The 27,896-nt window shown below is 39.5% G+C and overlaps 1 protein-coding gene across 6 annotated transcripts in view; it reads right to left on the bottom strand.

Moving 5' to 3' along the window:
• KLHL7 (kelch like family member 7) overlaps positions 1-27,556 on the bottom strand; it is a 69,897-nt gene extending 42,341 nt beyond the window's left edge. Inside the window, exons 1-6 of one of the 6 annotated variants that reach the window (XM_004743345.2) lie at positions 27,143-27,529; positions 12,352-12,485; positions 7,813-7,915; positions 6,575-6,668; positions 6,201-6,325; positions 1,146-1,321 (exon numbers count right to left, since the gene is read on the bottom strand). In XM_004743345.2, coding sequence (XP_004743402.1) covers positions 1,146-1,321; positions 6,201-6,325; positions 6,575-6,668; positions 7,813-7,915; positions 12,352-12,375 — 522 coding nt within the window. In that variant the 5' untranslated portion in view covers positions 12,376-12,485; positions 27,143-27,529. Of the gene's footprint in view, positions 1-1,145; positions 1,322-6,200; positions 6,326-6,574; positions 6,669-7,812; positions 7,916-8,837; positions 8,983-12,351; positions 12,486-26,495; positions 27,113-27,142 lie in introns of those variants that run through there. The other 5 variants (XM_045062774.1, XM_004743348.3, XM_004743343.3 and 2 more) reach the window with 5 other exon arrangements.
• Between the last annotated feature and the right edge of the window lie 340 nt (positions 27,557-27,896).

Below are 27,896 nucleotides of genomic sequence, written 5' to 3'. Positions count from 1 at the left end.
GAGGTGCCATGCCATTCTCCTTACTTTATATTAAGGGTACATAATATCAACATGACTTATCATTGACAATATTAACCTATACGTAGTGCTCATCAGGTCTGATGATCTGTAGATACCATTTGCCAGGTTTTCTTCAGACTAAAGTTGTTTTTTAATTCCCTTTCCATAATGCATGTAAGTCAGTTAATTTTAGTCACATAACTGAGAAGTGTGGTTGTATTTGTTGTTGTTTGCCTAGCCAGGTCTTCCAGGTCCAACTTGTCAATTTGCAGACTACTATAACCAACGACTCTGGGCCATTAAGACCAGATAAAAATGGCTCAGTGTAAATCTTTTATTTTTAGAAGAAAAGTAACTCAAGGCTTATGATCTTATAGTACCTCTATTAGTTTTCTATTGCTGATGTAACAATAACAAATTATCATAAATTTACTGCCTTCAAATACAGAGAAGGGTGTGGGACTGAAAAGAGGGATTAACTGAATGTCTGCATATCAAAGTGTTACTGTTGGACCACCTAGCTCCCAAATGCCTGTACCCAGCTTACACCTCCAATAGTTTGAGAGTAAATATGTGTCACACTTGGTTAAAATCAGTGTGTCAGTAGGGTTGCCTGAGGAACTAGAGGAGAAAGCATTTCATTGCCCTTTCCAGAATCTAGCAGCTGCCTGCATTCCGTGGCTTATGGCCTCTTCCTCCCATCTTCAAAACCAGCAATCACTGGCCAAGACTTTCTTACATCCCATCACTCTGACATGGACTCTTCTGCCTACCTTTCCATACTTAAGGGGTCTGGTGATTACAGTGGGCCCACCTAGATAATTTCATCTCAGAGATCTTACCACATCTGCAAAGTCCCACTTGCCATGTAAGGTACTTACTGGTTCTGGGGATTAGGATGTGGACATCTTTGGAGAGGAAGCATTATTCTTCCTACCATGGTATCCAATAACTTTACTTCTACCAAATGGCCTTGCAAGCACCCAAGATTTACTTTTCCTATGAAACGATTTTGGAATACTCTGTTTAATGAACAGATTCTCTCCTAATATGATTCTTTTCCTTGTCATGTATCCAAACATGAAACATAAGAAATCAATAAGGATATTTTTCCTAAGAAAAATGTGGGAAGACAATTTAGTTACCTGATCCTCTGCTCTCACAGTCAGAGTGTCCTGGTTGAGGAGATGTGTAACTCGCTTGACATCAAGTTGCAGAAATTCGTCAGTTTTGTAAACTTCAGTAAAATGCTGATGAATAAAGTCATCTGCAGTTGCTTTCAATTCAGGACAATCCAGACACTCTGCTAGCACACTTATACCTAAATACAAAAGAAAGTAAATGAATAGAAAATGACTTTAAAAAACCCCAAACAGGGGTGCCTGGGTGGTTCAGTGGGTTAAAGCCTCTGCCTTCTGCTCGGGTCATGATCCCAGGGTCCCGGGATCGAGCCCTGCATGGGGCTCTCTGCTCAGCGGGGAGCCTGCTTCCTCCTCTCTCTCTGCCTGCCTCTCTGCCTAGTTGTGATTTCTCTCTGTCAAATAAATAAAATATTAAAAACAAACAAACAAAAAAAAACCCAAACAAACCCCAAACATACACTGAAGACAAAGTATGACTCCAGAAATACGAGGCTGAACGAATTTCATAAATTTGGATCCTCTTCTATTCTACTGATTTGTTTATTCTTATGCCAATACCATACTGACTGATTTTGATACTTTGTAGGAAAAGCCCCTTCAATATTTTTTCACATTTTTTTCTTGGCTAGTGTTAAACATTTTCTCTTGTAAATAAATTTTAAAATAAGCTTATAAGATTCTACTTTTGATTCTACATTTTGATATGATTTTAAGTTCCACAGTAGTCTTAGGTTCACAGCAAAGTTTAATAGCAAGTACAAAGTTCCCATATACTCCTGTTCCACAAACAACCAACTTCCTCCACTACCAATATCTCACACCAGGGTGGCAAAGTATTATTATTATTACTTTTTTTGGTAAAGAATTATTTTTAAAAAGACATTCATTGATGGATTCAATTTGGCTGACTGGGCGGGGTGGGGGTTTGTCTTGCTCCCAGGACCCTGTGACCACGACCTGAGGTGAAACCAAGAGCTGGAGGTCCAACTGACTAAGCCATCTAGATAACCCTCATCTTTCCTTCTTGATTAGACTTGTTAGGTATTTTATACGATTCTTTGAGATAATTAGCTTTTGTTTCTCTGGTCAATCTATAGTCTATTAGTGTGATTTTTCCATTTTATTAATTTTACTTTAAAAAGGTATTTTCTTGGGGCGCCTGGGTGGCTCAGTTGGTTGAGCGACTGCCTTCGGCTCAGGTCACGATCCCGGACTTCCAGGATCGAGTCCCGCATCAGGCTCCCAGCTCCTTGGGGAGTCTGCTTCTCCCTCTGACTTTCTCCTCTCTCATGCTCTCTCTCACTCATTCTCCCTCAAATAAATAAATAAAATCTTAAAAAAAAAAAAAAAAAAGGTATTTTCTTTTACTTTCATTAGGTGTAAAAATTTTTCTTTTCTACCTCTTCAAGTAGACTACTCTGTTGAGATAAAAATAAATGCATTTATTTGGAAGTATTTGAAGACTACAAATCAAATTCTCTTTAAAGAAATACTTGAGTCACATTCCAAAGTTTTGATTTTTTCTGTGCTTATTGTCATATATTTCTATATAGCCTGTAAGTTCATTTTTAATACCTCTTTAAAAATTCTTTTAAAATAATTCTTCAAGGGCGCCTGGGTGCTCAGTCGTTAAGCATCTGCCTTCGGCTCAGGTCATGATCCCAGGGTCCTGGGATCAAGCCCCGCACTGGGCTCCCTGCTCAGCAGGGAGCCTGCTGCTTCTTCTTCCACTCCCCTTGCCTGTGTTCCCTCTTTTACTGTGTCTCTATCTCTCTCTGTCAAAATAAATAAATAAAATCTTTAACAAATATTTGTCTTAGCAATGTGTCCAATGAATGTTTTAAAATGTAATTTTTTTCTCCATTTGCATGTCAAATTCTACTACCTTCTAACTTCCTGTTACAGATAAACTGATGTCATTCTGATTCTTTCTTTTCTAAGTAAACTTTTATATTAGTTATCTATTTCTTTTAGATTTTACTTATTTGAGAGATCTATTTCTTTTAGATTTTATTTATTTGAGAGCATGTGAGTGAGCTCAGAGAAGGAGACTTCCAGCTGAGCAGAGAGCCCTATGCAGAGCTTGATCCCAGGACCCTGAGATGACCTGAGGCAAAGACAAATGCTAAACCAAGTGAGCCACCCAGGAACCCCAGTTATCTACTGCTGCAGGAAAAACAACTCTAGCACTTAGTGGCTCAACATAACAGTAACATATTATTTCTTGCAATTCTCTGAGTCAACTGGGTGGTTCTTCTGAACATGGCTGGTTTAGCTTATGTATGTAGTTAGCCGGTTGCTCATTTGGGAATGGATGGTTTAGACTGGCCTCATTTACTTATCTCGTAGTATGTAAGCTGGTTGGTACAGACATCAGCTAGTACAGCTCATCTGTGCCCCAAATGGCCTCTAATCTTTTCATGATAGCAAAAGAGTCCCCAGCAGCAAAGAAGGGCAAGCCCCAATGCATAATCATTTTTTAAGCCTTTGCTCATGTCACATTTGCCAATGTCCCATGGGCTAAAGCAAGCTACATGGCCAAGCCTAGGCTACACAGGGAAAAAACTCTACCTCTTGATTGACGGCTACAAAACCACATATACAAAGACTCATACAAGGATGGAAAGAATTTGTGGCCAATTTCTGGCTAACCTACCATACTCTTTCTCTCTAAAAGCTTATAAATTCTTTTTATATTGGTTTTTTAAGAAATTATGGTAAAACATATGCAACATAAAACTTACCATTATTGACATTTAGTTTATTCACCATGTTGTGCCACCATCACCACTATCTAGTGCCAGAGCATTTTTATCACCCAAAGAGAAGTTCTCTCCTGATTTTGGAGGCAAAAAATATCACTAGGATATATGTAGGATAGGAATATCTTACTTCATCAGGTCTGATACTTAGTATAATTTGGTGTGAAAAGTCAAGTTTTTTTTGAGCTCAAATAAGTTTTATTACTTCTTTGATACTGCATTTCCTCCATCTGTTCCTTCTGAACTTCCTATTTCATATCACTGTCCCTTCATCTTCCTTTCATTTTTTTATGTTTTCACTAATTATTTCCATTCCCTTGCATTTTTGTTTTGTTATCATGAGACAGTTTTCTCTGTTTGATCTTCTTCAGTCTGATTTTTAGGAATATCCAATCTATTTTTCAATTCAATGGAATTTCATGGAAAATCACAGCTTTCCCCCACCCCCTTCATATGCATCCTTTCTATCTTAAGTTCTCCTCTTCTTATATTAAAGTTGTCTATAGGAAACATTCATTTTGGCTGTTTAGCTTGCTTTCTGTACCTCAGACTACTGGGTTTCCTTTAACCTAGAATGATTTTTGCCCAGTTCCATCAGATGTCATGAGTTCCTTTGGTATTCGTGGAAAACAGCTTGTTGGGGTCTTCTAGGTAGCAGAGAACTGACAAGTGGTAAAAACAAAGAGTTCTCTGATCAACTCACAGGTAGAGCCACACTCAGGGCTAAACAGAAAGCAGGCTGAAGTAGTTCCTTTGGGTACTGAGAATGTGGTTGGCTCAACTAGTTGGGCCACTATCTTTGCCCCATTGATAGCCCAAGAGAATCAGGCTCCCTTTTAGGCTGCTATGCTGTCCCTCCTCTCAGCTTTGAAAACAATGATGACAGAGGGATCCAGAAGTAAAAAATCCTAAATGGTCTCCTCAGAAGCCCAAAGCCCAAGATGTGGTTAGCACAAACTTGCTCCAGGTTCCACAGTATGCTTTGTACCATCATATCCACTCCCTACTCTGTTTTTCTTTTAGTTGAAGTACCTGGTTGGAAATTTAGAGTGGTAGGGAGTTAGGGAAAAATATTTAAGTCATCATCTTCCAAAAACTTATTTGAATTCCCTCTTTATAATAAATTTTGTGAAAATACTTATATAAGGAGAAATAAGTAAAATCTCAGGAATGTTAATCTTATTGATGAATGGAGCCCCAAACTATGGCCCAGAGAAATAGATTCATCCCAGAATGTCTCTATTGCACAGGTGAGATTAGAGACTGGTCTTTTTAAAGGATGTTTTTATTTATTTGAGAGAGGGAGAGAGACAAATGCACAAGCAGGGAGAGGAAAAGAGGGAGAAGGACAAGCAGACTCTGTGCTGAGTGTGGGGCACAACATGGGGCTCAATCTCAAGACCCCAATATCATGACCTGAGGTGGGATCAAAAGTTGAATGCTTAACTGACTGAGCCACCCACATGCCCCCATAGCAGTCCCTTAATTAGTAGCTTACTTTATAGTGTAGGATTTTTAGTTTTTCCAGTAAACAATAGCTAGCACAACTAAGAAGGTAAAGAGGCAACATAGTGTAGTAGTTGAGAACAAGATTACTTAAATTCCAACCTCAGCACCTCCACATACTAGCTATAAGACCTCAGGCAATACACACAACCCCAGTTTTCTCATTCAAGACAGACTGTAGCAATCTTAAGTGCTTCAACAAAGGTGAACACTCATACTTATGATATCATAGATCATACCACCACCAGATGCAATCCTTACTCTTCATTCCAGATACATAAAAAATCATTATTAAAGTTATTTCATATTTTTTCTAGAAAATGTAGTACAGTTTTTTTTGTTGCTTTTTTTGTAGTACAGTTTTTATTTTTATTTATTTTTAATTTTTTTATTTTTATTTATTTTTTAAAAATTTTATTTATTTATTTGACAGAGATCACAAGTAGGCAGAGAGGCAAGCAGAGAGAGAGAGGAGGAAGCAGGCTCCCCGTTGAGCAGAGAGCTCAATGTGGGGCTCGATCCCAAGACCCAAGACCCTGAGATCATGACCTGAGCTGAAGGCAGAGGCTTTAACCCACTGAGCCACCCAGGCACCCCATAGTACAGTTTTTAATGGGCTTCTTGAGGCCTAGATTAATAAGCACCTCCTTAAGCATCTCTTAAAATGTATTCTGAGCATATTTTCTAGTGGACAATGTCTTTAAAATTAAATGAAGATACTTATAAACACACTTTTTAAAATTAAAATACACATTAAAGTTTGGTTTTTAGTAGGAATCTGATTTCTTACCAAGACAATTTGAAGCATCAACTTGTTCTTTCAAAAAATCAACACACATTTTCTTCACAGGTTCAATCTGGTACTGGTTTGCTGCATCTAACAAAGACTGAACATTGTTGCTATTCACAGAAATTCTGCAAAGAAGTTAAAGTGAATATTAATCTCCTACAATTTATTATTTAAATAATGCTATTGTAAAATGTATCCTATTAGCCCCCGAAATTAAACAGAAAATTAAACTTTTCAGTCCTTGCATCAGTATGGCATCCTTGTAGTTTTTCATGTTGAAGAATTTGGAGCATACCAATTTGTCACCACAATGCTCCGGCATGGTAGATGCCAACCTTACTTCTCTATAATGGAAATGATCCTTCTTAACTTACCTAGCAGTATAAGCAAATTCCACAAGTTGTTCAATAATGTCTGGTTCAGCATCTTTGAGTTCAACTTCAAAGGACTTTGATTCAAGCATGTTAGCTAAAATGAAAAGAAGAAATATAAATGTCATGAGTACTATTATTAGTTTAACTGAGGGCCAGATCATTCCAGGCCATGTTAAATATGGAAAAGAATAATAGGACAGAGATTTCTCTGGAAAAAATATACCCAGAAAGCCCGACATTCCTATAATAAATGCAAAATTAATTCTCCACACTTGAAAAGTGCCTTAAATTAAAATAAGCTAGGAAATTAGTGAATTAGTATATTTCTTAAAAAAAAAAAAAAAGCCAAGTAAACACATATATAAAATAGTCTTAATATTCCCCCAAGTCCTAAAATACTTGAGTAGCACTCTTCTAAATTGCTGTGAGCAAAACTACATCTGATGCAGCTGGCAAACATCTACAAGAACAATGACAATTACAGCAATGCAACTGCTATAATAAATATAGCTATAGCTAACAAAGCTCTCATTCTCTACCAAAAACCTTATAGATAGCCAGAGCACCAAAGAGAAAACTTGAGGCAGATATATTACATTACCTGATCAAGCTCATAAAATAATACTAAACAGAGGAACCAGGACTTGGATCCAGTTCTTAACTTTAAATCTAGAGTTCTTTCTAGTATGGTATTTCATACTTCATTTTTATTTAGTTTAACTTGCTAGACAAATTATCCTAAACATTTATTTTCTTCTTTGCTTTTCCACCTAAGGTCAAGAAGAAAACTGGGCATTCAAGTAGAAACTGTACCTTCATCCATAAAATCTTTGGGCCTGTAAGGCTGATGAAAGAACATTTTTCTTTTGCTCAATCCTCACCACAACCACTTTTCAATCACTTCATTGTTTTATGGCCTTAATTTCTTTTTTTTTTAATATAATTTTTTATTTTTTATAAACATATATTTTTATCCCCAGGGGTACAGGTCTGTGAATCACCAGGTTTACACACTTCACAGCACTCACCAAAGCACATACCCTCCCCAATGTCCATAATCCCACCCCCTTCTCCCAAACCCCCTCCCCCCAGCAACCCTCAGTTTGTTTTGTGAGATTAAGAGTCACTTATGTATGGCCTTAATTTCTTAAATGCTTTAAAAACTAGGAAGATATTTTCATTTAGACTCCACCTCATTCTCATGGAAAAAATTTTATGTTTTACTTTAATATACTTACTTGTGAACATTAAGTTAAAAAAATGACTGGCTGCTGCAAGGACAACTCGATGAGCAGGTATCTTTCTTTCCTGGACCATAAGGATCACATCACATAACGTTTTCTAGTGAAGGGAGAAATAAATGAAATGAAAAGGGGCGCACTGGGCCTGGCTTAACAAACATATAAAACCAGTGCTTGACAATTGCTTCAACTCAATTTTCTATTCAAATCCAGTCTTTGTCCAGCACAGAAACTGTTCCTCAGACACATTTAGAAGAGATGTAGAGTTGCTATCATGATTTGCTGTATTAAAATATGGCACTGAGCTTCCCTTAGAAAAGCAGTCTACTATTCCTTTAGAAAAACCAATTTTTTTCCCTGACACAAAATGTAAGGTATTTCTCATGGTGTTATTTTATGGAGATTTTAAATGAAGTAAAAGCAATGTCCTTGATGGTTTTTCAAACATAGCAATCTGGGTTTTTTAAAAATTATCAATACTTGGTAAGACCCAAAGTTCACACTGTATTTCCCAAGAAAGTAGCTTACACAGCTTTAACTTGAAACAAAAACAATTCAGAATGCAGACTGGACAAAGCCAATGACCACTCAGCACTCTTTCCTTAGTAACACTTCTCTCAAATGTATGTCTGATAGGGGTTGGATAGCAACTGCTTTTTAAATTGTGATTTCTGACCAAGGCCAAAATGGTGTCACTCTAGGTTGTCGAAAGAAGGCAGAGTTAGATTAAATACTTACAATGCTGTAGAAATAAATAGTAATGAAAAAATTTAAGGTTTACTGGCACACTTAAAGATGAATTTCAAGGAGAAAGAATATCTTTATTGTCAAACAAAATTTCAATTTCTTAATGAAGTTGAAGATAAAATGTACAGGTTAGTCTCAGAGAAAATCTGGAGACTGTGATATGCTAGGAACTCTTAGCACTGGGAATATGAGGCAAATAATACTTCTAGAATAAGAGAAAATTCTATCACATTTTGTAAATTTTAAGGAATTACTAAACTAGTAATACAGATCACCTGGGTGTCTCGGTTGGTAAGTGTCTGCTTTCGGCTCAGGTTATAACCTGGGGTCCTGGGCTGGAGTTCTGCAACAGGCTCCCTGCTCACGGGGGAGTCTGCTTCTTCCTCCCCTGCAACCTCTCCCATCTGCCTGTGCTCTTACTTTCTCTCTCAAATAAATAAATAAATAAATAAAATCTTAAAAAAAGAAACTACTAATATAATTTCTGATAGGTAAGTCACTATATTCTACTTTATTAGTCCACGAATAAAAATCCAAGTGAGACGGTAATGCTCAGTACAAGAAAGGAAATGAGCTTTACTTTTATTTTACAGTGGGCTAAAAGATGAACATATTTCACTTTTACTGCTATGTTAAGATTTTTTTTATAAGTCCTACAGACTGCTACTTAGATATTATATTCAAATTACTTATGGTTAAAGCCATTGTTATCCCAAGTGTCTCAAATTTTTCAATTTTTATTTCCTTTGATTTGGTGGGGGAGGTACAGAGTAGGCATAGTTCTTAGGTGACTTTGCCACATACCATACCGAAAATACCAGGTAGCAAAACCAAGTCAACTATTTGGTTACAACGAAACAAGCTGATCTACTTGCTCAAGAGAAAGAAAGAGGGAAAAAAGGTGGAAAGAAAAGAAGGAAAAGGAGGGAGAAAAAGAATTTGGACAGAAGAACAAGAAAGTTAGATAAGGGAGGAGTCTACGGCTGCTGACAGAGTTCCAGAAGATGTACAACTATACTGAAAGGCAGCGAAAAACCTTTCCAAAATATATACTCAGTAATAGTGAGTTTTAGTGGCATGGATTTACAGGCACTTTAGAAAGGTAAAGAAATCAGAGCATTCTCTGCACAGCAATTTAGTGCTAAGAATAATCTCCAGCTGGATATTAATGTTATGGAAGGAATGGGTGGAACCTTTTGTATCCAAATGGTACATCTGACTGTACTATGTAGACTAACAGGTTTCAACAAGAGATGGGACTAACTTAAAGAAAGAGGTTCCACTCAGGAAGAGTCTATCTGCAGACAGAAAATGGGAAGAGACAGAGATCTGGGTTACACTGGAGAATATGGGCAGATTGTTACTTGTGGTAACAAGTCCTATGTGAAATGAAGAGAAACTTAAACAAAAACTACCCTTTGGACAATACATGTTCACTGGATAGAACAAGAAAAAAATACATAAACTCTGGCAATTTGTTTATATCCACCTGTATTTGTTATTTTCAGCTTTTGAATTTTTAGTCTCTTATATATTGCACATATTTGTGAATCTGTGAAATTCTCACCATCTAAAATTACTTTTAGTAGGATTTAGGTCCTTCATATTTATTACTGATAACTCATGTTTCATTTTACAGAAGCCATATTCTTTTACATAATTTATTATGCTTCCTTGCTGTCTTCTTTTTTCTCTAACTACCAGGTGGTATTTTAATCCCATTTTCTTTGTACTTGTGCACTTTTTTCTTCTTTTAGGGACTTACTTATAGATCTGTCAAATATTTGCAAAGTGAATTCAGCAGGGTTATTAGTCAAACGTTGTTCTAGGAATGCAAGGAGCATTCAAGAACAGTAATTCTTTCATATAATTCAGGATATTCACAGGTTAAAAGAGAAAAACTTCACATAGAAAACCTTCAATAGAAGGCAAAATTAAAAATTCATTTCCTTGTATACTCTTTAATAAAGTAAATGATGTATCTGTTTGCTGAAGGTGATTCAACTCAAAAGCAAACATCACATTTAATGGTGACACAAAAGAAGCATTCTCGTTTAAATTTGAAACAGAGACACATATACTGTTACTACTATTAATCAATTATTGTTCTGAAAATTTTAGCCAAATTGAAAATTGCCTCTGCCCCAGACAACTTACCAGTATTTAAGTTTAGCAAGCACCTGTAGCCCTCTTGATGAACCAAACCTTTCTTTGTATAGGAACCAGAGCACCAATATGCAACCTTCAAGCACTGCTATGTCTGTCTGTAGCTGGTACCATTGAGTCTGCACACAGTCAAGAAGTGTTACAGACCACTGAACTCCCTTTTTACTGATTAACTGCCCTAAAGTGCTTTTAAAAATCTTTGGGCCAGGTAAAAACCTCAGTTGGTATTTAGACAAAAGTCTCCCTTCTCCCCAGGTGGTCAGCCTTCTGGATAAAGCTCATATGCCTTTCCAATCAAAACTGGTCTCTTAAGTATTGGCTTTTGAGCAATGAGCAGCTGAACTTGGGGTTTTAGGTAACAAAATCAGTAAGAAAATGAAGATAAATAAACTTAACACTTATAGAACTAAATAAAAAAGTCAGTAAGATGGCTGGACAGAAATAAGATAAATATGAAAAAGCAATTAGCTAACCTATATGTGAGCAGTAAGCCATAAGGAAACACAAATAAGGGGAAAAAAACCACAAAAACCTGGCATGGCAGCAACAAAATAATTAAATGTTGAGAAATAAACATAAGAAATGTAAGGGATCTACATTAAACAGTAATTTAATATATGATAAAGATACTATTTCAAAAATGTGGCCAGAAGGTGGAGCACTGGCAATGTTCAGGGCAGTGAAACTACTTCCTATGATACTGTAACGGGACACATTTATAGTACACAACTGACAACATCCACAGAATGTACAACACAGAGAATAAACCTTAATGTAAACTGTGGTCAATAATAATGTAACAAAATACTGGCTCATCAATTTTAATAAATGTATCATACTTGTGTTAGCAAGATGTTAACAGTAGGGGAAACTGGGAGGGGGAGAGGAAAAATGGAAAACTCCGTACTTTCTGCTCTATTTTCTGGTAAACCTAAAACTACTCTAAAAAGCAAAGTCTACTAATTTTAAAAAAAAGTGGTAAGAGAATGGATAATTGAAAAATTGGTATTAGTATAACTGTTACCCATTGAGGGGAAACAGATTTCTCTCTCATAATATAGTGTCTCTTCTCTAGGGCAAGTTAAGTACTGGGAAAGAAGGTTCAGTCCTTTTCTCCAATGTCACTTGTGGAAGAGGTTCTATAGGACAAGCAAGAATAAAATAGAGGTCACTGACCACACACACACTGCTAGGCCTTCTGGTTCATTTTCTTCTGTAAGTCTGCCCCAAAGTGGAACATAACTCATCTCAAATGTTTGGAACCAACAGTGGAAGAGGGTTGCTGAAATCCATTATGCAGAGACATTCAATGCACTGAAGACAAGGAGAAATTTAGGTGATGCTTTAGTGCCTACAGATATGAGTCCTTTGGTTGGGAAAGGTTTCACTTCAAAACAGGCAATCATTTCAGGCAAGCGTTGGTAGAATGACCTGTTCTCTTTATGTGTTTGCCAGGTAAATAGGACTGCAAATGGCAGTAGTCTCCATGTAAGCTCCACAGCATTGTAAAAGGTTCTAACTTTTAACAATATGTGCTGGCATTACTAGGAGGCATGCAGCTAATTCTATTCCCAAACTGTATCCTTCATCATATCCCAAAAAGAGGACTGAGGAATGACTAACCTTTGGATTTATGTAGCTTGTCATTAAGGTTCTGCAATCAGTCCTGCCCAGCGTGATTTCAAGTTGGCCCTGGATATAAATCCCTGAGTAGACTGTAGTAGATTCAACTATAGTTGGGTGATGGATTTAAATCACTGAAAAGATAAAGGGAAATGGAGCCCTTATTATATGGGGGTAAATCATCTTCTTCGATTGAGATACTAAGAAAGCCTCAACAAAGCCATAATAAACTAAGCTAAGAGAAAAATTAAAAAGGCCTTAGGAGGGGTGCCTGGGTGGCTCAGTGTGTTAAAGCCTCTGCCTTCAGCTCAGGTCATGATCCCAGGGTCCTGGGATCGAGCCCCACATTGGGCTCTCTGCTAGGTGGAGAGCCTGCTTCTTCATCCTCTCTCTCTCTCTCTGCCTGCCTCTCTGCCTGCTTGTGATCTCTGCCTGTCAAATAAATAAATAAAATCTTAAAAAAGAAAAAAAAGGCCTTAGGAATCTTATCTGTTCAGATAATCAAGAAAAATAGCACTGGATTTAAACATACATAATCACAGTAAGGCACACGGGAAAGTAAAAGAAAAACAAAGTGAGATACCCAGATTAATAGAGGAAAAAGGGGATTTCTTCCTTAAGGGAAACATGGCAAGTTAGGTCAAACAGCTTTAAAAGGCAAAGGAGATATAGTTTGTTTTAACTGCTCTTTACAAGATGAGACTAGAAAAAAAGAGTCTGTTATTTATTCAAGTAAGGTGATATAAGCCAAAGAGATATATGAAGAAGAAAAGCAAAATTCAGCAGTAGACTAAAACGGTTCTCAGAAAAAGCCTGGATCTAAGAAATTTTTGTTGTAGAGCTCTCTTAAAGCTAAAGGTAAGAAATCAAACACATAATTAAGGACTATCCTTAAAGACTAAGACAGTTTTAACAGGTGATTACATTAAATTCAGATAGATCTGTAAAGTTTTGGAAAAGGAAGATCAGCAACAAAGCAGTGCATCCATTATGTAATTTGCAAGGTGACATGGATGGGAAGACAGGAATGTTACATACTATAGTGGAACATATCTGGGAAGTCTGTGGGGAAAAGACCCTACGGGAGAGTATTAGGTCACACGAAAGGAAGGTCAAACAACCCAGACATAATCCAAGCCTAAATGAGAGGCTGAACCTGTCCATAATTGGAATTACTTTACTGAGGGTATGAAGGTTGGCAGCAGCTGAATCAATCCTGAGCACACGGGACCTCTTGATTTCCACTGTGACAGCGTCTATAAGAAAGGCACTAAAGAAAAGAAGCAAAACAAACATTTGGGCCCCAAATCAAAAGACAAGGAAAAGTAAGGAAGGTATTCTAATCTAAACAATGTTAGCTCTATATTATGTACAAAGGAAAGGATTCAACTTGAACAGGTTAACAACTCAGGTGGGGATGCCTGAAAGGAACAGACAAGAGAGTCATAGCCCATTTTGACACATATAGGTAACAAAAAGGAATATGCTACCACTGAGTTTCCAAAGCATGGAATACTCAAATAACGAGGAAAGGCAAGGTCCTGAGAAGCACACTGTAAAGGCCATATTGGTCCCTATGGGGACCACAGGCTTTAGAGGAATCAGTGAAAGGTCATTCTCCTGCTGAGATAAATGGAAAGGAAAAAAGATCCCTCCAAGAGTTAGGATTAGTAGTAGAAAAAAGGAATTTCACAGGATAGGATCATATTGGGGACACAGGGATAAAGAACAACCAGTTGGATCAGAACTGTAGAGAATGCAAAGGCACTAACTGCTCCGCACGACTGCCTGCTACAAATGTGGATCATTCGTCTTTCAAAAGAAAATACTTTGTCACTACACAGAACTCAACTATTTCAGCACTGGGTTGTCAAGAACATAAGTTTCAAAAGAGAAATAAAAATTATGATTTAAATGTGCAGAACAGACAACGGGAAAAAGGGAGACTCTAGAAGACCTGGTAGCTGGGTAAATCCCCCTAGCAAATTTTTCCAAGAACAAAGGTATCCTATGTCAGTGAAGTATTATTACACGTGGATGAAAATTCCTTCCCTATATGGTAAAGTGTTCTATTAGCCTCTGGATAAGTGATTCCTCTCACCTGAGTTTAGAATCTGCAAATTATAGATAGCAAACACAGACTGGAAACATGTGCAAGCAAAAAGCCCAGACATCTTTATGTTTTCTTTGAAGATTCTGTTTCCTAGAAACTGAAGTTTCTGTTGTTTTAGCCTGGGAACAATAATGTAGGTTAGGACTTTATAGTAAGGTGTCAATATCTGCACTATTTATTGTAGAGTTATCTTTTTGGGTTTGTGGGGGTGGAGATGATGCTGTGCTAATCTTAAGACCCCTAGGAACCCTTCAACATTCTGAAAACACGTGGCACCAACTACCTTGAAATTGGAGAAATTCATCTTTGGAGGTGCTAAACTAATTTAATATATTCCAATGAAAGACAGCCCAGGCAGCAGCTACTGAAGAAAGCTTCCCTGAATCTGCCAAACACTTAAGCTAATGCTTTCCAGCTGAGCCTGAGCGGTGTAAGAAACAAGGGAGAGCACATATTTGGAAGGGCCTTTAATTTTAACTGACAGGGAGATCACAGACATGGGAATTTAATAATGAATGGGTTCATAGGAGTCAAATTTGGGGGACTTCGTATTTCTAGTATGTAATTAGATGGAGTGTTTTAAGCTGTCACTTGGTTGGTCACTGCAGATAATCTGGAGAGCCATGAAAGAAATCTTGGTTGAGAAAAATTGGGGATGGGAAATAGAAGTGAATTTCCAATCTGGAGTTAATAGATTATCAACTCACTTAAAAGCTTTCTGGAGGGCGCCTGGGTGGCTCAGTGGGTTAAGCCGCTGCCTTCAGCTCAGGTCATGATCTCAGAGTCCTGGGATCGAGTCCCACATCGGGCTCTCTGCTGAGAGAGCTTCCCTCTCTTTCTCTCTCTGCCTGCTTCTCCATCTACTTGTGATTTCTCTCTGTCAAATAAATAAATAAAATCTTAAAAAAAAAAAAAAGCTTTCTGGAGGAAAAAATTTAAATAACTTTTCTGAGGTGGTCTACAGAAGATACACAGAAGAACAGTTATTGATAGAGGATGCCTTTAAGATAGGACAAAATGCTCCCTGTGCAGGTAAAACAACAACCACCACAAAAACCAAACAGAAAACCTAAAAAAAACCACAAAACACCTGGAAACAAATTCTTATTTATTTACTCAGTCCAGTTACTTCTGTTGGGAGTTGGGATAGGGCTTTGGTACCTGAATTCTACTATTCAACCTTCTGAGATTCTCATCAGGGAGTTTACATAAAGATTAACAGCCAGACAATACATAATAAAACACACTACTGGGATGCCTGAGTGGCTCAGTCAATTAAGTGTCTGCCTTGGACTCAGGTCATGAACCCGGGGTCCTGAGAGCTCAGTACTGGCCTCCCCGCTCAGCATGGAGCCTGCTTCTTCCTCAGTCCTGTTCCCAGGCTCATGTGCAAGCACATGCACTCTCTACCTCAAATAAACAAAATCTTTAAAAAATTATATATATTAAAAAAACACATTATTGATAGATGGGTACTTGGTAATCTCACACCTGGATACCCCAATATTTAAATTTTGGAATTTGCATATTCATATGTCCTGTAGTGGGGAATAAAAGATGGCTGGGCCCAAATCCATCTGTAAAGTCCACTATAAGACATACTTTACCTAGTCTCCTTAGCTGATGGAGATCTTAGTAGATGTACATCTCAAAAGAATAATTGCACCATTAATAAAACAATGTCTTGACTTCTAGCTTAATCAGATGATAACGTCACTCTCATTGAGCAAAACTTGTAGGAGAGAGATGAGCTCCTACTCCTAGGTGAGGCTGAAGGTCAGACATGTTTTCCCAGCCCCAGCCCCTTTGCCCTCTGTTCCCCATACCACATACAGATGGACAAAGAGAGACAAACACACACACATACACACACACACACACACACCATGTGTGTGGGTGTATGTATATCCATTCTCCTTTTCCTTTCAGGGAAAAGCCTTATAATAGTGGTTTTCAAACTTTTTAAGCAGCAGAATCCATTTTCAAGTGATGTGATTTCACATAATTTACAGAGACAAGGGGCAGATGGTTTGGCTCAGGTCATCATCCTCAGGTCCTGAGGTTGAGTCCCACATTGGGGGGTGGGAGGGGCTCCTTGCTCAGTGGGGAGCCTGATTCTCCCTCTCCCTCTGCTCTCCCCCTGCTTGTACTCTCTTTCAAGTGAATAAATAAAATCTTAAAAAAAAAAATTTTTTTTTTAAATTTACACAGGGGCGCCTGGGTGGCTCAGTGGGTTAAAGCCTCTGCCTTCATCTCAGGTCATGATCGCAGGGTCCTGGGATAGAGCCCCACATCGAGCTGTCTGCTCTGCAGGGAGCCTGCTTCCTCTTCTCTATCTCTCTGCCTACTTTGATCTCTGTCTGTCAAATAAATAAATAAAATCTTTAAAAAAAAATTACACAGACAACACACTTTCTACATAGTCAGACTTAGCCTGGCAACCAAGGGATGGAAGAAGCTCCCCTGATGCTTAACAATTCACTCACAAATATTTTGCTTCTGATATCACCAATCAGTCCTTCTGGAGGTGGATTCTGCTAGTTTGAAGATACAAGGACCCAAAAGAAGAATGCTTTGACCACGTGACAGAGTAATATTTTTACAGAATTAGAAGTTAAGGCTACAACTGGGCATTTTGTCATTCTCCTCGCACGGGATAGAAAGAACAAAAGTTTTTACATTTGGTTAGCTGCCTGAACCTGAAGGAGAAAGAAAAAGGTTTCTCTTCTCTATGGGACAGAGGATAACTGGAGCTCGGGGATCCCCTTGGGTACCTTCTTGTTGGGAGAGAAGAGTCCTCTATGGTTCTCTTGAATTCCTACATATCTTCCTGGACATGCCATGGGCCATTTCTCAGGGTTATGTTGGCAGTAAGCAACGATAAGGGATAAGATAGTCTTCCCTATAGGAGTAAAGAATAGGCTTGCTTACTGTTTGCTATAAAATGACAGACTCCTTAAGCTCAGTGTTCATTCCGTAGCTACAACACAAACCCACTGTGTGTATAACATCCATCTGGGCCCCAGTGGGTCACCCTCACAGTACTTGTGGGGCAAGGGGAACTGACACATACATGTGGAAGCTCATGATACTGTGCTCTAACTAATCAAATATGTTGTCTCTAACCTAGGAGTCTCATGTCTTCTGCCAGCATCCATCAAACAGCAATAGGCTAACTACTCTGCTTATAAGTACTGTAAAACCAAATTCCAGGCCCCTTGCTGGTACTAAATCCAGGAATAAATGTTAATGAAAGACTAAAGTGACCCTATACAGGCAAGACCAAAGGTTCAAGACACCTAGGAATAAAGAAATACGTCATACCATCAGATAAAGAACCCTGAACTGCAGGTCCTAAAGAATAGGAATAGGCAGAAAAAAAGAAAAATTATGAATAATAAAAATATTAACAAATAAATAATAAAAATGAATGAGGCTTCTATTTTTATTTTCATCCTTGCTCTTATATTTATGTAAGTTTTAACTATGAAATTTTCCCCTCCATAATCATGTAAAGACTCTATTAAGAATTAGGCCTCAGAATTTTGAAATGACTATAGAAGGAATGGATATCACCAAGTAATCTTTTTTTTTTCTTTTTTAAAGATTTTACTTATTTATTTGACAGAGGTCACAAGTAGGCAGAGAGGCAGGCAGAGAGAGAGGAAGGGAAGCAGGCTTCCCAGTGAGCAGGGAGCCCAATGAGGGGCTCGATCCCAGGACCAAGATCATGACCTGAGCCAAAGGCAGAGGCCCTAACCCACTAAGTCACCCAGGCGCCCTATCACCAAGTAATCTTGAAGTCAGATATAGTTAAGTGAAAAACCTGATGACTTTTTTTTTTTTTTAATGGATTCTGGCAATCTAGCATCCAATTTCCTGCCTATTAGAACCCCAAGCTCCCATTTCTGGAAAAATTCCTCTTTATGTACTATGTTGGTAAGAGGGCAATATGGAAGTTAAGAGTCAGTTATTTACCTTTTTTTTTTTTTTTTAAGATTTTATTTGACAGAGAGATCACAAGCAAGCAGGCAGAGAGAGAGGGGGAAGCAGGCTCCTCGCTGAGCAGAGAGCCTGATGCGGGGCTTGATCCCAGGACCCTGAGACCACGATCCAAGCCAAAGGCAGAGGCTTAACCCTCTAAGCTACCCAGGCGCCCCAGTTAATTCTTCTCTTTACTCAGCAGAGCCAAAACCTGGCAAAGAATCTAAGGCCAGCCAATTATTTACCTACTTTCAGGATTCTGAATTTTGAGCAAATAATAGAAAGATGGTGGAAAAATTGTTTTTATGGCAGTGGCAGCAGCAGCAGCAAATAGTCAAGACTTTTCCCACACTATAATTGCTTACAGAATCTCCAAAGCCTATCTAACAGAGAATGCCAGGATTTCTGCTTGTTTGCCATTTCTGCTCCTCTTCCAGTCTATGATCAATACAGTAAGCTCCTGATATTCTTGCAATAAATTATTTTGGCTTAAGAGAGAACATATTTTGGTTGCTGGTAACCAAGAATTCCAGGAGATTCATTGTGATAATCGCAATACTAACATTATATGACAATACTGAATAATTTATCAAGAATTTTCAGGGGCACCTGGGTGGCTCAGTTGATTAAGCGCCTGTCTTCAGCTCAGGTCACGATCCCAGAGTCCTGGGATTGAGCACTGGGCTCCCTGCCCAGTGGGGAGTCTGCTTCTCCCTCTGCCCCTCACCCCGCTCTTGTGATCTCTCTCAAATAAACAAAATTAAAAAAAAAAAATGTTTTCAGGGTGCCTGGGTGGCTCAGTGGGTTAAAGCCTCTGCCTTTGGCTCAGGTCATGATCCCAGGGTCCTGGGATGGAGCCCCGCATCAGGCTCTCTGCTCAGCGGGGCGTCTGCTTCCTCCTCTCTCTCTCTGCCTGCCTCTCTGCCTACTTGTGATCTTTCTCTGTCAAATAAATAAATAAAATCTAAAAAAAAAAAAAAAGTTTTCACTTTCTCTGTCTCACTATCCCCAACATCAGTAAGGTAGGTCAATATAATATTATGGCCATTGTTGCGCACATACAAACATAAAAGTCTAAGAAGTTGTGACTTGCCCAATGTCACACAATTAGTAAGAAGACAGAACTAGGATTCAAACCCAGATCTGTTTGACTCCAAAATCCATGTTATTTCCACTATTGCATACTGCTTCCCACAGCAATGAGTGACTAAAGAAAGGCAACAGTACTAAAAAATTTTATAGAAGATACAAAGCCACTTTATTTTTAAAAAATATTTTATTTGACAGAGAGAGAGAAAGAGTGCGCACGTGCATGCATAAGCATGAGCAGGAGGCAGAAGGAGAGGGAGAAGCAGGTTTCCTACCTCACAGCGAGCCCAATGGGGGGCTCGATCCCAGGATCCTGGGATCATGACCAGAGCTGAAGGCAGACACTTAAAACCAACTGAGCCACCCAGGTGCCCCATAAACGACTCTAGAATAATTTTTCATGATAAAAGTTTACACTATAATATTACAGTGTGATTCAACTTAAGTGCAAAATGAACTCATTTAATCCTGGCACACCATTTGCCAGCATGTTAACTTTACATTAAGTATAGAATTTACGGGATTTAGCATAGATGGCATATTCTTAAGACTGTCTCTCTTAAATATTAATCAACCACATTTTTGACAGTTTAACAGAATGAAACTAAATTGTATGCTATATTATTATGCCTAAAATATTTAATATGCTGGCTATTTCAATGCTATGAATTTTTTAAAAATATTTTATTTATTTATTTGATAGAGATCACAAGCAGGCAGGGAGTCAGGCAGAGAGAGAGGGGAAAGCAGGCTCCCTACTGAGCTCGATCCCAGGATCCCGAGATCATGACCTGAGCTGAAAGCAGAGGCTTAACCCACTGAACCACCCAGGCACCCCAACAATATGAATTTTTGTAGTATATGTTCACTGGAGTTCTCCCCTCTCAGGAAATGGTCTCAGTACATGAGTCTTTCAAGATCACGTTTGTGCTACAAGACCTTGTTCTCCTTAGCATAGATACCTGATTCAAAGGTTTAGCACTCAACCCAAGCTAGGTCTATCAGATACTCTCTATCCAGAATGGTATTAAAGTAAGAACTGAAGCATGAATAGGAGAGAAAGAGTTAAAAGGCATCGGTACATTTCAGGCTTTGAAGGGAGACAGGTGCCTGGACTGAAATGGCTAAGAGTGGTATGAAATCTGACTGAAATAGATTGGGATCACATCAGACAGGGCTTTGAAACCCTGGTTAAGAATAAATATTCCTTACAAATCCATAATAATAAACCTCAAAAAACCTTCAAAAATACTGGCAGCAATCCTACCAATTCTATCCTTCACAAAAATTACTTGCCTCGACCTCTAGCTTCATTTTCCTCCTTCATTCTAGTGGATGATCTCATCTACCATTTTTAGAGAGAACAAAGGCCTCTGGACAGAAACTCCTTTATTCTCTTGATTCCAAACATACCTATATACCAACCTCTCTTCCTTCCCACTCTTATAGAAGAGAAAATGTCCTTCTTCCAAGAGAGATTAATTACCTTTACTTTAGATCTCATCTCAGGAATCATCTATCAATTATCCATTCTGTCTCATATACATTCAAGCACTACACCTCAAATGCATTCTTTTTAAAATTTTTTTAATTTAAATTCAACTGAGATAACATATACTGTATTATCAGTTTCAGAGTTAGAATTTAGTGATTCATCAGACGCATACAACACCCAGTGCTCATTACTTCAAGTGCCCTCTTTAATGCCCATCCTCCAATTATCCCATCCCCACTTCCCACCTCCCTTGAAGCAACCCTCAATTTGTTTCCTATAGTTAAGAATCTGTTATGGTTTGCTTCCCTGTTTTCATCTTATTTTTCCCTCCCTTATGTTCAACTGTTTCTTAAATTCCACATGTAAGTGAAATCATATGGTATTTGTCTTTCTCTGACTGACTTATTTTGCTTAGCATAATACCCTCTAGTTCCATCCATGTCATTGCAAATGGCAAGATTTCATTCTTTTTGATGGTTAAGTAATATTCCATTACATTATATATACGTCACATTATCATTATATATCTCTCATATTCTTTATTCATTCATCTGTCAGTGGACATCTGAGCTCTTTCCATATTGAGTGAATTCTTCCTTTCAGTTCTTAAGCACACTTACATCTCTCCAACTGAAACAAATAAAACCAAACGAACTTCATTTTACTTCCCTACTTCCTTCAGGGCCAAATTTCTCCAGTGACTGTTTCAATTGGCTCCTCAAGATAATCTGACTTCCAACTGTCTCCCTCCTTCTCTCACCTGCACAACACAGATCTGAAGGAGTTTTAGAATAAAGGCAAATCCCCTTACTTGACTTAGGAGACTGTGCATGGGCAGGTCTCTAGCTACTTTTCCAGTTTCATCTTACACCATCCTCCCCCTAATGTTTGGTGCTCCAGCCACTCTGGTCTTTAATCAGCCTCTTGCACTTGCCACTCTATGGTAAGTAGGTCTCTGAATCAGGGCCTCTGCATCTGTTGTTCCATCTACCTAAGAGGCTCTACCTTAGGTGCTAATTAACATGTACTCTTATTTTAGCTCTCCGTTCATTTACCAGTTCCTTGGGGAAATCTTTCTGATTTGATGGTCAAATCATCCAACCCCTCACTGTATCACATTCTTCTCTTTAATAATACCTACTACCACTGTTGCAATTTTACATTTCTTTTGTGTGATTGCTTGACTCATGTCTCACTCTCCTACTAGACTAAAACCTGAGCAAGGACTGTCTAATTTTGCTCATCACTGCAACTACAGAATCTAGCAAAATGCCTATATATGCTAGGCATTTTGCTAGACCCCACATACAGTGGGTCTCAGTAAGCATTCATCCAAACGGAGGAGTCAGAAAGCCAAACTGAGCTAGAGGAGTAAGTCAATAGTGAGCCAAAACGGGGAGGGGGGGGCAGTGAATCTACCCACCCTTTGGCTTTAACAGCAGGGAGAGAGGTATTATTTATAGAGGAATGTTGAAACTAAGAATGGGTAGACTGGACTGGATGGTTAATTTAAAAACCAGAGAAGTTAAAACATGCCTAAATGCTAGACTCTGATAGAGAAGGAGAAGTTAAAGATGCTCAATAGAGATGGAATAACCAACAGTATAACTTTCCTGACTAGGCTAATATTGAGGGAGCCAAAGCCCAAGTGAAAGTACTGGCTTTAGATGGAAAGAGGCAGCTCCTTCACTGTAAAAAAAATTAAGAACTGTCAAAATAAGTATATAGATTTTGTGGTGGAAATTTAAAAGTTAGATAGTTCTAAAATAATGTCTTCTATTTATTTATGGTATCAAAAAGGGGTGATATACTGAAAGTATAGATACTGAGAGAGGTATAGATACTTGTAGAGGAAAACAGGACTTACCTGGGAAAGAACTGCCCAGTAATGGGATATTTTCCAGCTGTGCTTAGAAACCTTGCACAAAAAAAGGTAAAGAGTCACTGATGCTTTTTATCAGATGGATGGGAAAAAAGGATGGAAGGTCATGAAAGCCTGGGGCATTGGAAAGGGAATGAAGAGAGAGATGATTATCTCCTAAGTGGACAGAAAGAAGAAGACAGTGGAGAGTTAAAAATAGGAAGGTCTGGAGGATGGGAGTTGTCAGTGGGAGCTGTTGGGAGAAACAAAATGAGACAAAGCATGTAAAACACATTGCAGAATGGCTGGTTGAAAATAAATGCTCAAGAATTGTTTCTATTATTCAGAATTTAAGGCAGAAGGTTTGGATTATTCACAACAGACCGTGTAAAGATTAATGACTACTAGTAATTTACAATCTTGAAGAGCTGAGTGTACAGAAGTTGAGTCATTTTACTTAGTAAGTAAGCCCACCTGACTGCTCAGCATCCAATCCTTAAATCAGCTTTTCTGGTTCTCTCACATAATTCTCAGTAGGGCTTTAACATAAGCTTTTAAATTCTAATTATGCTTTAATTCACTTAACATGAGGCAACTGTAAACTGTAGTGGTACTCAGGAAGGTCTCCTGAGTCTCCTGACCCTTAAGGTCTCCTAGACTTCATTAACACAAGAGCCAAAGCAATTAGGTATGAAAAGTAGTGACTATGACCTAGCCCCACTTTGCAGAGCTCTTCTGTTGTTTATCAGGTAATAAAATTAATCTAAACAAAAAGTTAAGGAAATAAAAAGGTGCTCAACCTAATTAAATAAGATGCTACTAGGGGTGCCTGGGTGGCTCAGTGGGTTAAGCCTCTGCCTTTGGCTCGGGTCATGGTCTCGGGGTCCTGGGATCGAGCCCCGCATCGGGCTCTCTGCTCGGCGGGGGGCCTGCTTCCCCCTCTCTCTCTGCCTGTCTCTCTGCCTACTTGTGATCTCTCTCTGTCAAATAAATAAACAGAATGTTTATAAAAAAAAAGATGCTACTATAACCCACTAGAATGACTAACATTATAAAGACTGACAATACTGAGTTTTGATAAGGATGTAGAGTAAAAAACTAATACACAGCTGGCCTAAGTGTAAACTGCCACAGCCCTGGACACTAAATAACAATTTCTATTAAAGCTGAGTATATCATAACCTATGACTCCACAACGCCACTCTTAGGTATTTCCCAACAGAAATGCATACACGTGCACATGAGCAAAATATGCAAAAATGTTCAAAGTAGTATATCCTGGGATGCCTGCGTGGCTCAGTTGGTTAAGTGTCTGCCTTCAGCGCAGGTTGTAATCTCAGGGTCCTGGAATCCGGTCCCGTATCAGGATCCTTGCTACACAGGGAGCCTAATTTTCCCTCTGCCTGCTGCTCTCTCTGCTGTGCTCCCTTGCTGACAAATAAATAAAATCTTTAAAAAAAAAAAAAAAAGTAGTACTATTCTTCATAGTGCTAAACGAGAAATAACTCAAATGTCCATAATGATAGAATAGATAAATTGTCGTATATTTATACAATGGAATACTAAATACAATGAGGATGTACTAGAGCTACACAGAACCACATAATAAATATCACAAAAATAATGTTAGCTTTCAGAAACCAATACCCAATATATATATATACAATATATATACTGTATAATTCCATTTATATAAGTTCTAAGACAGGGAAAAAAAATCTATGATGATTTCTTCTGGCTCAGAAGTTGAAACACTGGTTACCTTTGGAAGGTGGGTAGTGATTGAGAAGAATGTAAAGGGGGACCTCTGGTATCCTCTTCATGTTCTATTTCTTGTTGGTGGTGATGTGTTTATTTTGCAATAATTCATTGAGCTACATGTTTATGATTTGTATCCTTTCAGTGATTCCTATACTTCATTGGAAAGTTTACTATAAAAACAAAAGGCTAAAAATGACTGCAAGGATGGTGAAGGGAAAGGCTCCATAAGAAGCTGAGGCTGCTGGCTCTGAAGAACCCCCACTCTATTCTATGTATAGAGTTAGCTGCCAGGCTACGGAAAGATGAAATGACCTAAATCATATTTATCTAAGATCACAAAACTAATTAGTGGCAGAGCGGGAACTGGAATTCAGATATTCTAATTTCACCACTTTCTCAACTTCCTGTAAGAATGTTCCTGGGTATGTACAGAAGGGTCCCTGTCATTGAGGCACACATTATTTTGATTCCCAAAGTAATAAGATCATATGGGGAAGCAAAAATAGTCACAGCATAATATTCACTAAAGGACAAGAACATTTAAAAAATTGGTTCCCACTCAAACATTCTTCTTCTGGCTCAGACCAGTTTGTTTCTGCCAATTCCCATCAACTGCCCTTGTCAGTCACTCTTGATGAGTCTCTCTTGTGTTACAATGTTAAACAGAACAATACAAGTATAATGTAAATGAACCGCAGACTGAAACTGCACATCTTGAAAAAGATGCGGGATTCCATGAAGTTGGAAGTTCCATAGAAGTTCTATTGGAGAATACCCAAATAACATTTAAAGCCATTGACAAAGAGAGAATCCAACATATTAAGGTCAGTTAACCACTGTGGAAGAGATCCCTGGCTGTTCCACCCAGTACCTATTTTCCCCTTCCTACTAAGTAACAGTAACAGAATCCTGATTTTTCAGTAACTTTATTTCTAGCTTAACAGTAAATAAACAGAAGTTAATGAAGTCTAAAGCTAAGTCTAAGAACCAGATATGAATCAATTTTTAAACCCAAAGAGCTAAACACAGAGTTTCAGAAAATCCCCTTTTTTTCAAATAAACAACGGATGCTGCAACCTAGTTGCACCCTATCTCCTTAAGGAATGAGGCGATGCCTCACCATGCTGGTGTGGATAGATAAAACCACGTATCTGGGGGGACTGGGAGGGATGTTGGAAACAAATTTGAGCACTGGTGAATGGTGCTCACCCTTTACAAGCAGACACTTGTTAAATGCACCAGTAATATGAAGTCAATGGTGTTGTAAATATAAAAAGGTTAACAAAAAAAGGCACTTGAATGTATACATGAAAATAGATACATGAAAGTAAGTTACACACAATACTGAATTCAGAGGTTCACAGCTACTTCCGCACAAAAGCCTGGAAAGATTTAAAGGCATTTGGACAGATATCTACTGCATTCATGCACCATGCCAGGAGCTGATGAACAAAGACAAGATCCGGGCAGTCAGAGTTTGCTTAAAGAAACCAGAAGCTAGTATCTTCATATAAATCTTATATTCCTGTCCTGTTTTCCATATTCTCATGAGAACCACTAGATAAGCAAACGAGGTTTTGCTATTATTCAGACGCACATCCTTTTGTCTTCTTTAAAAACAGAACCACGGTTACAAAACAGAAACATTCCCGCATCTCCTTCGATGCGCATTTTTTTATTTTTTTTTTTTAGAAATAAAGCTCACGGAATAAAAAAATTAACCAAGTGACTTTCCTACGCCCTTTGGTAGAAGAGGTCATAGAATTTAAAAAACAAAACAAAACAGAAAACATCTCTAGTGCACATTCTCCGTGTTAAAATCTATTCCTTTCATAACCCACCTTTCGCCGGCGTGAAGACTTTCATTAATGCGCCACACATCAAAGCCAGAACAAAGAGCTCCTCTTAATCACAGAGGCGCACAGGGGCCTTAAAAGACTGCGCGGTATTATCGGTGACGGTTTCTGCTCGAAATGAACACGTACAGGAGAATTTGTCTCCGACTAGCTCCTCCCGGCTAACCCAGAGGAGGGCCGGGGATCCTTATTTAAGAGGAGCGGATTTCAGGCCAGCTGTGCCTTTCCCTTTGGGGGCTTCGGGTTGGGCTGTGCCAATGGGCTTCTCCGCACAAGATCTCACGACACCTTAGCGGCTCGCCAATGGAGGGATCCTCGCCTCACAAAGAGATAACTAGGGCAGAGCTGTTACACAACCGATACGCGACGCCGAATGCCAGCCCGGGGAGTCCCCCAGGAGTGGGACTTGGGAGCCACAGCATCCGCCGACGAGGCGACGCTGCGGCTCGAGAACGGTTTAAAGCGACCCTCGAGTCAACAGCAGCTCGGCCGGCGTGCGAAAATGGAAGGAAGGGCGAGGGCCGAGGAAGGGAGCCGCGACCCCGCCGGGCGCGGTTTCGGCCCAGGGAGCCAGGGGCGCGAGTCCCGGACCCCCTCCCCCCTGGCGTCCGTCACTCCCACAAAGGCGGTACCTGTTTCCGCATGTTATTCATGACGCCCATGAAGCCCGCCAACAATTTAGCTTCTTCTCGAGCAGCAAGTTTCTTCTCGGTCTTCTTCTTGCTGCTCTTCTCCACCCCGGAGGCTGCCATCCTCCGTCAGCTCGGTTCACGCCCGGGGCTGGCCGGGCCGAGCGAGGGGTTGCACGCTCCGGGCACGCTGGGGCTTCTGTTTACCAAACAGCGCGGCCGGGACTGCGGCTGCAGCGCCCTGCTGCCCGCGCGGCCACTGCGGAAGGACAAGGCCTGGCGGCCCCCTCAGAAACTCACCCGGAGGCGACGTCGCGGGCTCGGCGGCGTCCCGACAGAACCGGAGCCGGGCCGACGAGTCTGCGCACTTGGCTCGCGGGGGCGGGCGCGCGCCGCGGGGAGCAGGGGGCGAGGCCTGCGCGTCACAGCAGCGCGCGGCTTGTAAGGGAGCAGTGGGCGAGGCCTGCGCGTCACTGCCGCGCGCCTCTCCGCGCGACGCGGGGCGGGTCTCTGGCTTTGGTCGCCGCCAGCTGCCGCCTGGGTTTGGACCTCCAGCTGCTCCAAGGGCGTTCGTGCTCTTCCGTTTCCCCAAGCCAGGTTTTACAGATTGAGGTTATGTGGCGAGATTTTTTTTGGATACATAGGCAATATCTCCCCTTAATGTAAGCACCACAGGAACCGGGTTGGTGTTTTCTTCCCGGCAGCATCACAGCCTGGCAAATTGTAGACACTCAATATGTATTTACTAAATGATGAA

The sequence above is a fragment of the Mustela putorius genome, unplaced genomic scaffold, assembly GCF_011764305.1.
Source record: "Mustela putorius furo isolate JIRA1106 unplaced genomic scaffold, ASM1176430v1.1 tig00003845_pilon_pilon_pilon, whole genome shotgun sequence".
NCBI classification, from domain to species: domain Eukaryota; kingdom Metazoa; phylum Chordata; class Mammalia; order Carnivora; family Mustelidae; genus Mustela; species Mustela putorius.
Note: the sequence above shows the minus strand (reverse complement) of the source record. Positions and strands in the feature narration are given on the sequence as shown.